Source organism: Trichosurus vulpecula, chromosome 3, assembly GCF_011100635.1.
Source record: "Trichosurus vulpecula isolate mTriVul1 chromosome 3, mTriVul1.pri, whole genome shotgun sequence".
Lineage (NCBI taxonomy): Eukaryota > Metazoa > Chordata > Mammalia > Diprotodontia > Phalangeridae > Trichosurus > Trichosurus vulpecula.
In genome coordinates, this window is record NC_050575.1 from 225819195 (window position 1) to 225836237 (window position 17043).

Sequence of the window (17043 nt, forward strand, 5' to 3'; positions counted from 1 at the left end):
TTCATTAAGTTTCAGGCTTTTTTTTTAAAGCCCACCTCACTGAGCAGATACATCCCTCCTTCTAATGTAATTGTCCTACCTGAAATCTAAGGATTTACTGATGCTGTGGTGATTCCTTTGTAGTTCATCTGCGGGCTTTTTACCCTGCAATTCTGATCTCATGTATGTAAAAAAAAATTGCATGACTAGCATTGTAAAAATGATGTGTTTTCTTCCCTCAGTGGATTGCTGGGATGGGCCTGATGGGAAGCCAATCATCTATCATGGCTGGACGCGAACGACGAAAATCAAGTTTGATGATGTGGTGCATGCCATCAGAGACCATGCTTTTGTCTCCTCACAGTAGGCTTGCAGTTTTTGTAGCTTTGACTTGGGAGTAGGGGTCCCCTTTGGAAGAAGAGAGAGCTCAAGTATAGCCAGATGCTTACGAAGGCATCTGCACTTTATTCCTTGCTTTTCCTTCACTATCTCCAGGTCACCGTGATTACATGTAAGGGAGACTTCCTTTCCTGGAGAGCCTTAAGTCTTCTAAAGCATTTTCTTCATAGCAGCTCTGTGAGAGGTAGTGAAAAGAGGCAGATGGGAATCTGGCCAAGTTTGGAACTGGGAGTTTCTGGATCAGAAGCAATTTTGTATTTATCATAGTTTATCCTTACTCACTACCATATCCTCATCCCAACTCTTCCTTGCACACGCAGCATAGGAGAAGACCTTTTTTTAAAGCTACTCACCCCACAACCCCACCTTGCCTCTCAGTCCTCCATTCCTCTTCATTCTGGTTTATGGGCATATTTATTCTAGTGGGACCCAAAGTTTATATATAGTGGTAAAATATTTACCAAAAATATTTAAAATCTCGACACTCATTGCTCCCCAGACATTGGAGCCACAAGAGACCAAACTGTTTTCACCCAGCCTTTGATCCCATAAGACAGAGCCTACTGACCAGGGCCCCATCTGTGTCAGTGATTCTTCTTTCTCTACGCTCTCCCTCTTGGTGGTCTCATTACTTCCCATGCAGTTTTGTGATCTTTTTGCAGATGAATGCCAGATCTATTTATTCAGTCCAAGTCTCTTGCCTGAGCCCCATTTTCAGCCTTGAGCCCAAAGGCTAGTCCTTCATTAAACCTTATCTGAGACAGTAGGGGCAACTCGGTGGTACAGTGGATAGGGTGTCAGGCCTGGAGTCAGGAAGACTTATCCTCCTGAGTTCAAGTCTAGCCGCAGACACTTACTATCTCTGTGACTCTGGGTAAGTCACTTAACCCTGTTTGCCTCAGTTTCCATCATCTGTAAAATGAGCTGGAGAAGGAAATAGGAAACCACTCCATTATCTTTGTCAAGAAAACCGCCAATGGGGTCACAAAGAGTTGGGCATAAATAAAATGACTGAACAATAACAAAAAGCAGTGCCAAAGTTTACATTTCGTGGCTATATTTTCTAACTATACAAGGAGCCTTAGCAGAGGTCTCAGGAAGCAAACTGCTGTCTTTATCCAGGATGGCCTGTTGTTTGTCCTGCTCTCCTACTTAGCTAAATGAAAGATGGCTGCTACCCAGCATTTTCAGGACAGGCCACAAGGACTTTTGAACATTTTTCCTGTTTTCTCTCTTCCTTTTGTGGAAGGGAACCAATAGTCTATTGTCTTTGTCCTCCCTTCCTTCCCCAGGTTCCCTGTGATCCTCTCCATTGAAGAGCACTGCTGTGTAGAACAGCAGCGTCATATGGCCAGGGTGTTTAAGGAAGTGTTTGGGGACCTCCTCCTTACAAAGCCCACTGAAGCCAGTGCCGACCAGCTGCCGTCCCCTGCCCAGCTGAAAGAAAAGATTGTCATCAAGGTATGTCCCGTTCCCCAGCATTTGGTGTCACTTAGTAAATGAAAAAATTGCGGATTAAGAACCCTTGGATGTCCAAGGTCCCTCCCAGCTTGAACATTCTGTGATTCACACAAGATAAAGAGGCTTAGACAGGACTGCAGACCTCTACCCATGAGATCCTAGATCCATTGAAATAGCAAAGTAAAGAAATAATCAGGATGCATTTTGGTGAAGGAGGAAGACTATATTTGATGGTCCTTTTTCCAGTCCTTATCCTTTTTGACTTCTGTAGAATTTGACATGATTGATCCCTGCCTCCTCCTGGATAGTCTCTCCTCCCTTAGCTTTTCATGACATAGCCTTTTCCTGGTTTTTCTCTTATCTCTCCGGCTTTTTTATCTCTGTTCTTTACTAGATCATCATCCATGGCTTGCTCCCTATCAGTGTCCTGCAAAACCCTGTCCTGATTGAAGAATCTTCTCTTTTGTTCCCTGCATTTTCTCTCTTGATGGTCTCATCAGCTTTCATAGACTCACCTATCATCTCTACGCAAATAAATCCCAGATCTCTACCTTTAGCCCTAGTCCCTCTTTAAGCCCTAGGCCTTTATTGCCTATGGGCATATTGGATATTTTGACCTGAATATCACATAGGCACCCCAAACTCAACATGACCCAAACAGACCTTATTATCTTTCCCCCAAAATTCATCCTTCTTTGACTCAAAGAGTAGTCATTAATGGGTCCTTGTCCTGCCTGCCTCCCATATCCAGGCAATGAGTCATAACATCTTGCCTCTGTCCCTTTCTCTCCACTTACATGGCCACCAATCCAGTTCAGATCCTCATTACCTCTTAACTGGACTCTTGGAGTCACCTCATAATTAATTGATCTTCTTGCCTCTAGCCTCTGCCTTTTCCAGTCCATCTTTTACACAGTTATCAAATTAGCATTCGTAAAATACAGGCCTGAGTATATCACTCCCCTACGCAATAACTACCTGTGGCTTCCTATTGCCTTAAGGATCAACTCAATGTTTGGCATTTAAAGCTCTTCACAGCTGGTTCCAACTGTATTTCCAGACAGTTTTCATATTGTTTCCCCCCAGACACTGTATATTCCAGCCAAATTGGCTTATTTACCCTTCTTTTTTTATAATGTTTTATCTCTGACTTCTATACCTTTGATTAGTCTGTCCTTTGTGCCTAGAAAGTATTACTTCTTCCCCTTTGCTTCTTAGATTCCTTAGCTTCTTTCAAGATTTATCTTAGAGGCTACCTTCTCCATGAGGTCTTGTCTTATCTATTGAAATTACTTGCATATGTTTTGATTGAACTTATCTCTGAACATGTTTCCTTCCATTAGAATGTAAGCTCCTTGAGGGCAGAAAATGTTTCCTTAGCACCTAGCATATTGTTTGGTATATAGTGGGCGCTTGATAAAATGCCTGTTGAATGAAGTGAGCGAATAAATGAATGATTGAGTAGGTGATCACTGATGTCCCTTTCAGCTCTGAAATTTGAAGTGTGGTTATACATTATAATTCCATTCCTCAAAGGGTGATGGAAGGAGAACTATGATTTTGGACCAGGATTCCAACTAAAAAAGTAGAACTGGTTATTGAAATGGAATCGATGGGACCTTTGGGAGGTATGAACATTTCATCTTAGAATGTATTCTATGAAAAGACAGAATAGCTAGACCTCACCTGAACCAGTATGAGAAGCTGACATTTATCTACTGCCTTAAGATTTGTAGAACACTCTATATACATTATTTCATTTAATCCTTCTGATAAGCTTGTGAGATAGGTCTTGCCAGTATTATTTTCCCCATTTTATAGATGAGAAAAATGAGGCTTATTAAGGTTAAGTGACATGCTAGCTGTGGTCTCATAGCTAGTAACTGTCAGAGGCACTGAGTCTTTTCTAATTTCAGTTCTCCTGCTTTTTTCCTCTGGACCATAGTATACCCTAAAATTTGTGAGAGTAGATTTCAAAGGTCCAAAGAAAAGGCAGGTAAAATCCTAAATTCTTCTTGTTCTCTTCCTCTTCTTCTTCCTCCTTCTCCTTCTCCCTCCCTGCCTTTTTATTGGCATAGGGCACCATTAGCAAGGCAATTTTTTCTACCAATGCAGCTCTGTACTTGCTTGGTTACTTACTGCCTTAGAGAATTTCTTGGGATCTGAGACTTGCACAGGGCCATACAGCTAAGCTAGACCTTTAGCCCAGGTCTTCCTGACTCTGAGCCTGGCTTCCCTTTCTCCAGCATGCTGTCATGCCCCTCAGGTAGATAGGCTCCCACACCTAAAATGCTTTTTTGTTCCTTTTTTAAAATAATAAAATTTTATTGATATATTTGCTTTCTTTATTGCTTAGATTTTCCCCATGATTCTTCCCACTCTGAGAGAACTATCCCTTATAACAAACAATTTTTCAGAAAAAGAGAGGAAGAAAATAAGAAAAAATTCAGTGAGATTGATTAGTACATTAAAAAAAAAAAAAAACCAAACCCAGCTAACCCCCTGAGGTTATGTAGTGTTGTGTACCCGCAGCTAAAATGCCCCAGGATAGGTCAGCATAGGAGAAAGGGGAACACCCAAGAATGAAATTGTAAAGACCCAAAGAGAAGCAGTTCTAGGGAAGAAAGGGGAGGACTGTTTAAAGTGACTGATGTAGATGTGCAGGGAGCACATTGACCAACATAGATTTAAAAAGACAGAAGATGGAAAGGAGGATAAATGTTGGAAGACGATTACAAATGTGGCTTAGTCCTGTAAGAATAGCATCAGGAGCACTAAAGCTCAGAATGAACCAAGGCTGGCAAAGAGTGTCAAGTAAAACGAAGGGGGAAAAAAGGTCAAATAAGAGATATGGACAAAGGTAGATCAATTGGTCAATCAGCAGGCCTTTATAAAGCACTTACAGTGTCAGGCCCTATGCTGGGTACTTGTATCATCAGTAAGGCAAGATTCATGACCTTGAGGATGACCATGAACATGCCTGTGTGGTTCAGAATAGCAAAGTATGAAAAACTCTCTAGGTAGAAGGCAGGGGAAGCATAACATTTATTTAGACTCTAGAGGATAAAAATCCCAAGACCAATAACCCCAATTTGATATAGCAGTAAATTATATTCCAAAGCCAGTAAGCCCATCTTAATGTAGCAACAAGGAAATTATAACACAGTATTATAGCAAGGAACCAAGTCATCCTGTAGCCTTCCCTGTAAACACTCATGAATCCTAATTGTCTGCTTCCCTTCCTTCTTTCCCTCCCTCTCTCTGGTCTTCACAGTTCCCAGGTTTCCACTGTCCACTCTGCACTCTCTCTGTAGTTCCGTGGACTCCAAGTTCCTGCTCCTTCTCCTTGGGCTGAATTCTGATTCCTGTAGCTCTCTGCAGATTCTGCTTCTTAGTTGTGTTGCTCTCAGTTCGGTCCCCCTTCAATTCCAGTTCTCTCATACTCTGGGCTGTCTTTATATACAGTCCTAGCCGGCATCTGATTGGTTAGAACTCAGGTCTCTGATTGGCTGAATTCATGATTGACTAGAACTCAGTGCACATACCATCAGCTCTGGTCTTAGCAACTCCCCTTAGGGCCCTGAGGGCTTCACATCCAAACAGGCTTAGTATTCAGTAAGTAGAGGCTTTAGGCCTACTTACAAACAAAGATATAATGAAGCTTTCCCACCTAGCCCCACCTGAGGCCTATTGAATGGGTGGGGAAGATCTGTGATCACATTAATACTATAGTACTTGAAATAATAAAGACAAAACTGAAATAGATCCTATCCTCAAGGAACTTATGTTCTGTTGGGGGAAAATTACACATAATGCCATAAAATGATGATACAAATAGCTTGGGAGAGGGCAGTGCAGGGATCCAGGAGGCAGATGGTACAGGGATAATAAGAGGCAGAACTGTTCAACTCCCATATTGTTTCCATTTTCTTTACTAAGGAAAATGATCCTTGAATCAAAAGGGAGTGCACAAAAATGGTTACTAGGAAGTTGAAAACCAAAATATAAAAAGAAATAGTAAGAGAGCATCTTATAATCTTCTATGAGTGTGTCACCAGGGAAGAGGAACTACATCTCTGTGTGCTAAAACATATTACTAAAAGAATGGAGTAAACCATATGAAAAAATGCTCTAAATCATTAATAATGGAAGAAATGTAAATCAAGCCTCTCTGCGGATTCTACCTCTTATCTATCACACTGTAAAGATGACAAGAAAGGAAGATGCCGATTGTTGAAAGAACTGTGAGAAAACAGACACACTAATGTACTCTTGGTGGAGTGGTGAATCAGTCCAGCCATTCTGGAACATAATTCCTTATTGGAACTATGCCCCCAGCAATATCATCAATAGATCTATATCTTGAAGATTTCAATGAAAGAAGAAAAGAAAATATTTATAGCAGCTCTTCTTGTAGTGGCAAAGAACTGGAAACTAAGGAGGTGTCCATCAGCTGAGGAATGGCTAAACAAATTATGGTATATAAATTTAGTGGAATATTATTGAGCTATAAGAAATGATAAAAGAGGTGGTTTCAGAGAAACAATTTTTTTTAATTGATTAGGCTTGAAGTAAGCAAAACCAGGAGAACAGTTTATAGAATAAATCAGTCAATATTTATTAAGCCTCCCCTGTGTGCCAGGCACTGTGCTAGCACTGGGGATGTAAGTACAAAGAATGAAAAAATCTCTACTAGCAATGAGCTTACAATCTAATGGGAGAGGTACAATAAGCACGTATAAAAAATATATGCAACATAAATAGGAAGTTTCTCTCTGTATATTTAAATATATAGATATCTGTCTGTCATATATATGCGTATATGCATATTATATATATAAATAGATATCTAGATAGATATGTATGCATGTCTAGATATCTATAACTATGTATATCTATCTATCTAGTTGCTGTTCAGTTACTGCCCATGGGGTTTTCTTGGCAAAGATACTGGAGTGGTTTGCCATTTCTTTCTGCAGTGGATTAAGACACACAGAGGTCAGGTGACTTTCTCAGGGTATCTGAGGCTGAATTTGAACTCAGGTCTTCCTGACTCCAAGCTCAGCACCCTATCCACTAAGCCACCCAAGTACCTCCTAGGCAAATGGAGACTTGCCCAAGATCACACAGCTAGTAAGTGTTTGAGGCCAGATTTGAACTCAGGAAGACGGAAGGAATAGGCCATGGGACTTGAAGAGTTTGGGGAAATGGGAGAGAAGGGAGTTTGAGGGAGCATGTACATGGATATTAAAGTCTCCTAGTAAAAAGACAGGAGTTGGAGAAGAGATGGTGAACCAGGTGCTGAAGACCTTGGAAAAGGAGAGAGAATACATCTGAGTGTGAGTATACTGAAGCTGCCGTGATTTTAATTGGGTAAACTTCAAAGACGAGAAGTTACTGAGTGAAAGAAGCAAAGAGAGAATCTAGAAGTGACAATGAGGAGCAAGGAGTATTTTGACTCCCCATCTAAAACCAGTATGACTATATTTGTTAAAAAAATAAAAAGATCTGGTTTGTAAATGTTTATAAAAGGAATTTTTGATCAAGAACAGCTCATGCCAAACTAACCTCATTCCTTTTTTAAAAATAGTGTTGATAGACTGGTGGATGAGGATAATGCTGTAGCTCTAGTTTATCTAGTCTTCAGCAGTGTCAAAGACAAGATCTATCTTGCTTTTCTTGTGGACCAGGTAGGGAGATGGGAATGGTAGATTCAGAACTGGCTGGTTGATTGGTTGCAGAGTGGGCATTAATGCATCCATGTCAACTCGGAAGGAGAATGTTAGTTAGTGGGGTATATTCTCAGTTCTGAATAGTTGATAATTTTTTTCAGTGAGTCGGATTAAGGCATAGAAGCCATGCATATTCAGTTTGTAGATGAAACAAAAGTGGGAAGGATAGTTAGCATGCTGGATGATGAGAGCATTTATATAATCTTTTGAGGTTTGCAAAGTGCTTTACATATTTTCTCTCATTAGATCCTCACAATGATTTTGTGAGGTAGCTATTATTATCTCCCTTTTACAGATAAGGAAACTAAGGCTGGGAGGTTAAGGTGAATGTCTGAGGCAAGATTTAAACTTAGGTCTTCCTGATTCCAGGTCTAGCACTCTCTAAATTGCACCACTACCTGCCTTATGATCACTAGGTCACAAGATGACAGAATCTTTAGGATCCAAAAAGATCTAGTCATATTAGACCCGTGGACTGTATGTAGCGTATTGTTCCTCCCAGAGCCCAAAGGGGAGGAACACTACAGTAGTAAGATGGAATTAAATCTAGATAATGTAAGCCTTATGTTCAGATTAAAAATAAATACATTTTACATGTGCAAGTTGTCCAGGGCTACTAGATAGAAGTTCACCTGAAAAGGACTTCATTGTTTTAGTGGATTGCCAAATAACGTGAGTTAATAGTGTATCCTAACAGCCAAAAAAAGTAATGTAACCTTAAGATGCATTAAAAGCAGTATAGTGTTCTGGGCTAGAGAGTTAATGGTTCCACCATATCCTGCCTGTCCTGGTCTGTTCACATCTAGTATACTGTGTTCATTATGTGTTATTTTCCTTTGTTTTTGTTTTTATGTTGCTCCATGTGTGTATGTTGTGGGGTGGGGAGGGGGTTGGTTTGGTGGTCTTCGCAAGCCTTTTGTATGCTCCCCTTGGGCAGTGGAGGCTCAGGAGACCTTTGTTCTTCTTGCTTTGCTCTTAGCATCCAAAAGAGTCTCTGTACTTGGTAATTGTTTATTTACTGGCTGATAGGGAAGAGAGGTTCCCAGGGAGAAACCTTCATTGTATTTCATTTTAGCACAAGAAGCTGGGTCCCAGAGGAGATGTGGACATCAACATTGAAGACAAGAAGGAAGAAAAAAAACAGCAAGGGGAATTGTACATGTGGGATAGCATTGATCAGGTAAGACCCAGTCGTGCAAGTCTGAATGTCGCTCCCCATGGTGCTGAAAATGTTATTGGCAGGCCCAAGCAGGAGGGCTTTGAGACCAAAAGAACGTATGGGATACCATTGATCAGCTAAGACCCAGTCGTGCAAGTCTGAATGCTGCTCCCCATGGTGCTGAAAATGTTATTGGCAGGCCCAAGCAGGAGGGCTTTAGAACAAAAAGAAATAAAATAAAAACCTCTCTTCCTTTTCCATAACTTTGCATTGTTTTCATTATGGTTGTTAGAAACATGAAGGAAGAGCAGAAGTCGGAGAGCTGTGCAGTCACAAAATACAGGGCAGGGGCATCCAATCTGGATGCTGGAAGCATATGGAGAAAAGGATTATGCCCGTGTTATATTAAGAATAGGAGGGAATGAGCTGATTAGCGTGGGGTAATGAGAATGCTTGCTTCTTCAGGCACAACAATTTTAGAAAAAATTTGTGGGAGACATTTTTTGTGTGAGCAGTGTCCAAGGAAGAGGCTCCCAGCTGCTGTTGCCATACTGGCTTGGGTTTCTCACTTAAGAAGGCTAACTAACTCTGGTCTTGTGTTGCAGAAGTGGTATCGCCACTATTGTGCCATAGCTGATGAGAAGCTGTCCTTCAGTGATGTTATAGAGCAGAATGCGGAGGAGGATTCAGTAAAGGTATGGGAGATAGGCAGGTTTTCCTATAAATCTGAATAAGGAAGGGAGCCCTCTTTCCCAGTGGTCTCTCTGCCCCCTCTTTGTTCTGTCTGGGCAGTTTGGTGACACAGTGGATACAGCTCTGGGCCTGGAGTCAGGAAGACCTGAATTAAAATTCGGCCTTAACAACTTATTACTTGTATGACCCTGGGCAAGTCATTTAACTTCTGTTTTCTCAGTTTCCTCTTCTGTAAGATGGGATAATAATGGTACCAACTCCCTAGGGTTGTGGTGAAGGTCAAATGAGATGATAATAATTGTAAAGTACTTAGCACAGAGCCCGGTTATATATAAGTGTTAGCTATCATCATCATCATCATCATCATCATTATTTCTGTGTTCCTTGAGGTCAGTAACAATAGATTTCTGAGTGTCAAAGTAGAGGAGCTCAGTATCACAAAGGATGTTCAGGGAGGGCTAAGTCACTTCTATGTCGCTAAAGAGACCCAGCAGCTTTTAGGACAATATCACTGCCCTTATCTATCTCTTTCACAACCTTTTCAAACAAAACCAGAAATTCTTGTTTTTACACTGAAGACTTGAATAGCCTTTCTTTCATTTTGCTGGACTTCCCATTGTTGTCACTAGGTGGGGGTGTCCTCATGGTGAATTAAATAAAGCACTTTGTTCATGCTCACTATTGTAGTCCTCATTCTTCCCAGCTCAGATGATTGTGGTAGCTGAGCTACTGTTTATGCCCCAGGTTTTTGTTCCATTAGCTTCCAACCTTATAACCAGGGACTTGATTGTGTACTACGGGAGAGCCCCAAGGTCCTGCTTCTTTAGGCAGAACCCCAGCCAGGTGCCCAGAGAGGATCCAGCCCTGGGACCTGGTAGAGTAAGCATAGCTTGTATTTGTTGATTTACTTTGACTCTAATTGAAAATGGTACATTGAGTCAAGAGATTGCAGGTAGGAATAGCTCTGGGGCAGAGGTTGGCTTGTTTATCAGGCTGTATTCCTAGAGCCAGACAGCACAGAGAAAGCAAAAACAAACATATTTGTGTCCAGGCTGCATCAGTTACATGGACCCTGAGGAAGAAAGCTGAGAGTCAGCCATTAGATAGACAGACTTAACAGGCATCTTGTTAACTTAGGTAACAAAGGATGCTTTCCAAGGTAGTACTGTGGAGATGACCACCTTGTTCACATGTTGGAGTTGCCTGAAAAGTTTTCTGCCCTGGCAGCCATTGTAACTTGACCTGCCTTTGTGATTTAGGATGTGTCACAGACTGACTTGCATTTCGGTGAGAAGTGGTTTCATAAGAGGATGGAGAAGAGGACAAGTGCTGAGAAACTGCTACAGGAATACTGTGCTGAAACTGGGGGCAAGGATGGGACCTTCTTGGTCCGTGAAAGTGAGACTTTCCCCAATGACTACACGCTGTCCTTCTGGTAATTTCATTCACTTTATTTTCTCTGTGCAATGCCAAACTTGGGCTAGGGCCTGCTAGGGGTAGAGAGATGAATAAAAGGTGCTTTCTGCCCTTCAGAAACTTAAAATATAATTGAATTTATTTTCTTTATGAATTTGCATAGTTGCAGGCCTATAATTATCCCATAAGGCAGCAGGTATGGTGAGTAAAGTCAGTGAGGACTTGGGTTCCAGTCCCACCCCTGACACATACTGTCTTTGTGGCTCTGGGCAAGTCATTTCATCTCTCGAGACCCAGGCAACTTTTTTATTCTCTAAGGAGCAGAGTAGTTGGAGGTTTTCATTGGTGGAGGGAATTTCCTCACTGGGAATTTCCTGCGCCAGTGAAATCACAGGTCCAATTAAACAAAGCAAAACAAAATGAAACGATCATATTTTTCGGCTCTGTGTTTCAATAGACCATTGGTTTGGCTCTGCCAAATAAAGTTCTTGAAGTCACTTTCCTTGTTTGTCATGGCTACATTTTCTACCAGTGTCCCAACCAGCAGCCAGAATAATAATATCCACTTAGTCAAAATGTTATTTCCTGGCAGTCAGTCCCCTCCTAGTTGCAGTCTTCAGGAATGAGCACAAGGCGTCTAAAAGTGAGGGCTTACTGTACTCCCCTGACCAAAGCTATGGAGACAAAAAGGGGAATTTTGGTTTTGTACACAAGTTAAATTTCTTTTACAATAAGATCACATATCTCTGAATTTTGCAGAATTATTCAAGACATTTCAGCAAACATTTATTAACAACCTACTATACTTGTGGCACTGGGGTAAATGCTGGGGCTGCAAAGACAAAAAATGTAGAAAGTCCCTACTTGTTACTGTCTCTTGGAGGATGTGACATGTCCACAGATAAAGTAAATGTGAGGTACTCAGAGCAGGGAGAGAGCCTGCCCAGAAAGCTTAGTATCTAATCAGGTGGAAGTCTGGATGCCCTTGGATGTTGGTTTTGGATCTGGAAGACAAGGCCTGGTCTGCAGAGGAGAGATTGCATCCCTTTGCTTGAGAGATGAAATGACTGGGCTGTTGCTCCTCGTCCTAACCAATGTCTTGCCACTGGACTCTAATGACTCTGGAGGAGAGGGTGAGGCTGGTGACTTTGCACAGTCCTGCCTCACTTAAATCCAATTACTTGCAAGTCAAGACATAACCCCTCTGAAATCATTGGTCCTCTTTGAGAATGAAGGACAAACAACAGATAAAATGAGGAGTAGGTGGAGATACCAGGACAGTTAACACAGCTGTGTTAGGCTCTGTAGTTTTCACTGTTTTGTGGTTTTGTTTCAGTATTAATATGAATCCAGCTATAAAGAAAGATTTTTTATTCATTTTTACATGTATTATTTTTCCTTATTCATTCATTCATTTTAGGACCTACCGTATGATTTCATTGGTTTAGGGAATTCTCAGTGAGGAAACATCCTCTCCCAAAGCAAGTTAGCACTCACTCTGAAACTTACAATCTAGGAGAGTTGCCGATGCAATTATGTGTGGTTAACTAGATACATACATCACTGTACGTACATACATTCACATATATACATATATATATATATATGTATACACACATAATCAAGGTGTTTAATTTTTTTATGTCATGGAACCCTTTGACAGTTTGGTGAAGCTGAAGAACCTGTTCTCAGAATAATGTTGATGCATAAAATAAAATAAACAGGAAAAAATTATATTGTAATATAGTTATTAAAATATTTTTGAAAAGTCCATGGGCCCCAGGTTAAGAACTCTGAGTGTATGTGCACATCTATATGTCTGTTCTATGTAAGTGTATATATGGAGCAGCTCAGTGATACAGTGGATAGAGCAGGGCCTCGAGTCAGGAAGATCTGAGTTTAAATCTGGCCTCAGATACTTATTAGCTGTGTTACCCTGGGCAAGTCACTTAACCCTGTTTGCCTCAGTGTTCTCATCTGTAAAATGAGGTGGAGAAGGAAATGGTAAACCACTCCAGTATCTTTGCCAAGAAAATCCCAAATGAGGTCATGAAGAGCTGGATAGGACTGAAACCACTGAACAACAATAGATATACATGTGTATGTATATCTGTATATGTACACACAAACATTAGAAGCAGCATGGAATAGTAGACAGATGCCTTGAAGTCAGGAAGATCTGGATTCAAATTCCATCTCACTAGCTTCATGACCCTGAGCAAGTCATTTAGCCACTGTGTGCCATAGCTAACTCCCTACTTAATCTACTAAGTCATAGATGAATTAAGATTTGCTTTGGTGAAGGGAGTTTCCACACTAGGAGTTTTCCCAGGGTGAAGAAATCACAGCCTTGTAGGTTCATGCAATCAATCAACAAGCATTTACTTAAGCGCTTATGTGCCACGTACTCATTCTTTCAGGAGAGTCAATAGGTATAAATAGATGTCTATGCAAAATATGTATTTGTGTGTGTGAGAGAATGTACATACACACATATATACATACATATATGTATATATACATATATATTTGTATATATATAGTAGCATAGGTACAAAGAGTGGTTACAGTTGGAGGGGTCAGAAAAACCTGCTCACACATGCACACAAGCATAGAGGTACACACACATCCTGTGGTACCACTTCTGGGAAGTGCTCAGAGCCCTGTCCCTTTACCTTTTAAGTATCATACCTGTATTTGTTTGGCTAGAATTAATTCATTTGGAAGCACCTTGTTTACTTTTTTCAAAAGTAAGGTTTCCTTTTTAGATGGAAGGGCAGCCTTGAAAGTCATGTGGCCTGACAGAGACACCCCTTCCCTTTTCAGGAGATCAGGCAGAGTCCAGCACTGTCGAATACGGTCGACTCCTGAGGGAGGGGCCATGAAGTATTATTTGACTGACAACCTCATGTTCAACAGCATCTATGACTTGATTCAACACTACCGAGAAGCCCACCTGAGATGTGCAGAATTTGAGCTTCGTCTGACAGACCCAGTGCCCAACCCCAATCCTCATGAATCAAAAGCGTATGTCTGGCTATGTGCTTAAAAGCGAGTGTGCTCTGTGGGGTTTCCATATTGGGCTTAGTTACAGCCTCCTGGGGTGGCAGGGGTCCAGAAATGTTTGCATGCAGATATCTCATCCCATCAATAAACAGATGTGGGGTGTGGAAAGAACCACATAGAGTGGCTCTCTGACTCAGAGAGTAAGGCAAATGTTGGTGGAGCCAGGAAAGCTCAATACTGGGTTATCCCAGACTGCCCAAGAACCTTTGTTGCTCCTTTAAATTCATACATTCATGCAGTGCTCTCTTAGCATCCACCTAATAGTTTCCAAGTGCTTTACTTTTCTCTCTTATAGATGAAGCAACACGGGGTTTGGTTTCCAGAGGTTGATTATGGCATGGAAACATTTCCTCTTAACAGAGTTCTTTGCTCTTCTCACTGAAAAGGCAAAAAATTCAAAGTCCTTCCCTTAGTTTTTATCCATACACTGAACCAAAGATTTGTCCTGCCTTATGATGTTGAAAATGGAGGAAAATAAACCTCAAACAAAGAGTCATTACTCTGCTAAAATTCAGGTTACCAAGCAGCAGCTCATGTTGGATAATCCCTCTTGTTTTTAAAACCATTCCTGCATTCCCTTGTGGGTTCTTTCTTTTTTTTTTTTTTTTGCTTTCCTTCTTTAAACACATACACACACATGCACATACATGCATGCATGAAAACAACCAAATCCTTCTGCCTGTGCCCTTTGCCTCCCGTTTTTCAGGACAGAAGCTGCAGCTAATGTGCCATTCTGTGATAACCAGCATGGCAGTTCTGGGCTGTATTGTTTTGTAACGATAAGCTGATTTATTCTGTGTTGCTTTAAGCAGACAAGCCATGCTGATGTTTTACCCAAGAATTTGATATGTTGCTGTATTCTTTTCCCTAAACTGCTGTCATGTGAGGCAAGATGGGGAAATCTAATACATAATTTATATGGTAATTTCTGAGACTATAATTTAGGAAACACCGCCACCAGTTACTCTGGCTGACTGGCAAGTTGACAAGCTTTAGAATCTCTCGTCTATCTTTCTCCCCCACCCGCCCCCAATGCCATGCTGCAGTTGGTACTATGATAGCCTGAGCAGAGGAGAAGCTGAAGACATGTTGATGAGAATTCCCCGAGACGGAGCCTTCCTGATTAGGAAAAGAGAAGGGGGAGATGCATACGCCATTACTTTCAGGTAAGTGTGTGGGCAAACCCATATGTAGGGAACAGCTCATTGGGAGGTTAAGTGAGCAAAAGTCATGGCATCTTCTAGCTGTCATTAAACAGGACATATCTTCAGTGGATTCCCCTTGGCTTTCTTGGATACTTTATGAAAAGAGTGAAGTTTTATGAAGTCTTCCCCATGAAAAACCACAAAGCTTTTTAAGTGGTTCTCCCCATAATTCTTAGAGAACAGAGAATCTTTCTTTCCCATTGGTATTCTCTAACTTATGTTGGAGAAAAGGAATGAGTTTTAAGGTTATCTGGCCTCTGACTGTCAAGACGTCACAACCTCTGACACACAGGCATGTCTCAGAAAATAGGGTAGAGTTTCGAAGGTATTGTGGTCATCACTGACTAACACTTTGGTACAGTGCCCTATGCACCTAAAATCTCAAGCTGCTTGTGACACAGCTATTATGCATAAGATTTTACTGGGGGGGAGGGACACAGAACATGGGAAAGACAAAAACGGATACGCAGGACAAGCCACTTTTCTAACAAGAGTCTCCAAAATGGCCACTGCTCTTCCCCAGAGTTATCTCACCTGACTCTCATGCTCTCCCTTCATATACCGCACTTCATGAGTCAACCCAATACTAGCCCAAAGGTTTGGGTTTTCCTTGTTTTTCTCTGCTGCCTACAGGGAGCTTCACAATGAGAGAGAAGCTGGTTCCTTCTTTAAGGCTATTAACAGTTAGCTGCTACTTTCTTAAGAAGTTGATGATGAAGATTAGAAGGGAGATGTTGACACAGTTTGATGATATACAATTGCATCTTTGTTATGTAGAAGCTTATTACCTGGCAGTTCAATGTTTTGCAGCACAATATAAAGTGAGATCCATAATGGTAACTCTAAGGCCTGATATATTATAACTACAGTGCCTCCTTAATCCTCAAAGAAAGAGAAAGTCATTGGCGTTGTCTCAATGTACTTTATTGTATTCTGATTCTCTAGAAACAGAGGACATGTGTGTGTACGGCCTGTGTTGTGACTCATTATCCTGGACCCTCCCATCCCCATTGGTGTAGGGGAGCTGAGCTCATTGTTGGCATTCAGGGACTGTTTGAATATATTTGTTTAGGGTCTTTGGTTAGGTCCTTTTGAGTTTTCTGGAGGCTTGGAAAGAAGAGGTGTTACAAGGTGGATCTTGACTTAGAGACACCATGTTTTCTTTACTATGTGTGATCTTAGAAATGTGATTGTCTCTCCAGCCCATGCATTCCTTTTTATGCTGTACTCCATGGTTTCCCACAAATGTTCCAAATACAATCTATTCAGTGTACTGGAGCCCTTCCTCTAGGTCTCTTTTATTTCATAGACGACAATGCAACATTCAGTTTGTACTTTTGTTATCCTTTGTTTTCATCATATAAATGGCCCATCTTCTTTTATACTCATACATTTTCCTGGTCAATATTCTTTATATAGTGCATTGGAATATGATGCAGCTTGCTTACCACCCCCCCCCCATTTACCCTTTGGGTCACATATTACTCTGATTCTTCAGAAATTGCCGCAATCCATGATTTGTAACTATCTGGGAGTATACTGGAATCCAAAAGATGGGTTTTTGCATTAGGGATCTCTGCTTGGGACTACTGAAATCACTATATGATTTCCCAGATGAAATCCAGCTTACTGCCTTCCTTCTGTCTATTATTCGACACCATTGTTTAATAATAGTACCTTATATATCATAGCATCTCAAAGTTGGAGGGTATCTCTGGGGCCTTTTAGTCCAGTGCATACCTGAAAAGGATTCTCATCTATAACACACTGGACAAATGGTCATACTACCTTTGACTGTAGACCTGCAGATGAGATGGGACTCACTACCTCCTGAGGCATCCAATTTATAATTAGAAAACACTTTCACAATCTATTACGCCTCATTGAATACTCACAGTGACCTTTGACAAAGGCAGGACAAGTGTCGTTATTT

The 17043-nt window shown here is 41.1% G+C and overlaps 1 protein-coding gene across 1 annotated transcript in view; it reads left to right on the forward strand.

The window, feature by feature from the left end:
- The window catches only part of PLCG2 (phospholipase C gamma 2), a 174742-nt gene that overhangs the window by 111325 nt on the left and 46374 nt on the right, over nucleotides 1-17043 (forward strand). The window contains exons 13-19 of the mRNA XM_036751202.1: nucleotides 222-342; nucleotides 1671-1839; nucleotides 8647-8751; nucleotides 9336-9425; nucleotides 10683-10858; nucleotides 13666-13866; nucleotides 14952-15071. Coding sequence (XP_036607097.1) covers nucleotides 222-342; nucleotides 1671-1839; nucleotides 8647-8751; nucleotides 9336-9425; nucleotides 10683-10858; nucleotides 13666-13866; nucleotides 14952-15071 — 982 coding nt within the window. The remainder of the gene's footprint in view (nucleotides 1-221; nucleotides 343-1670; nucleotides 1840-8646; nucleotides 8752-9335; nucleotides 9426-10682; nucleotides 10859-13665; nucleotides 13867-14951; nucleotides 15072-17043) is intronic.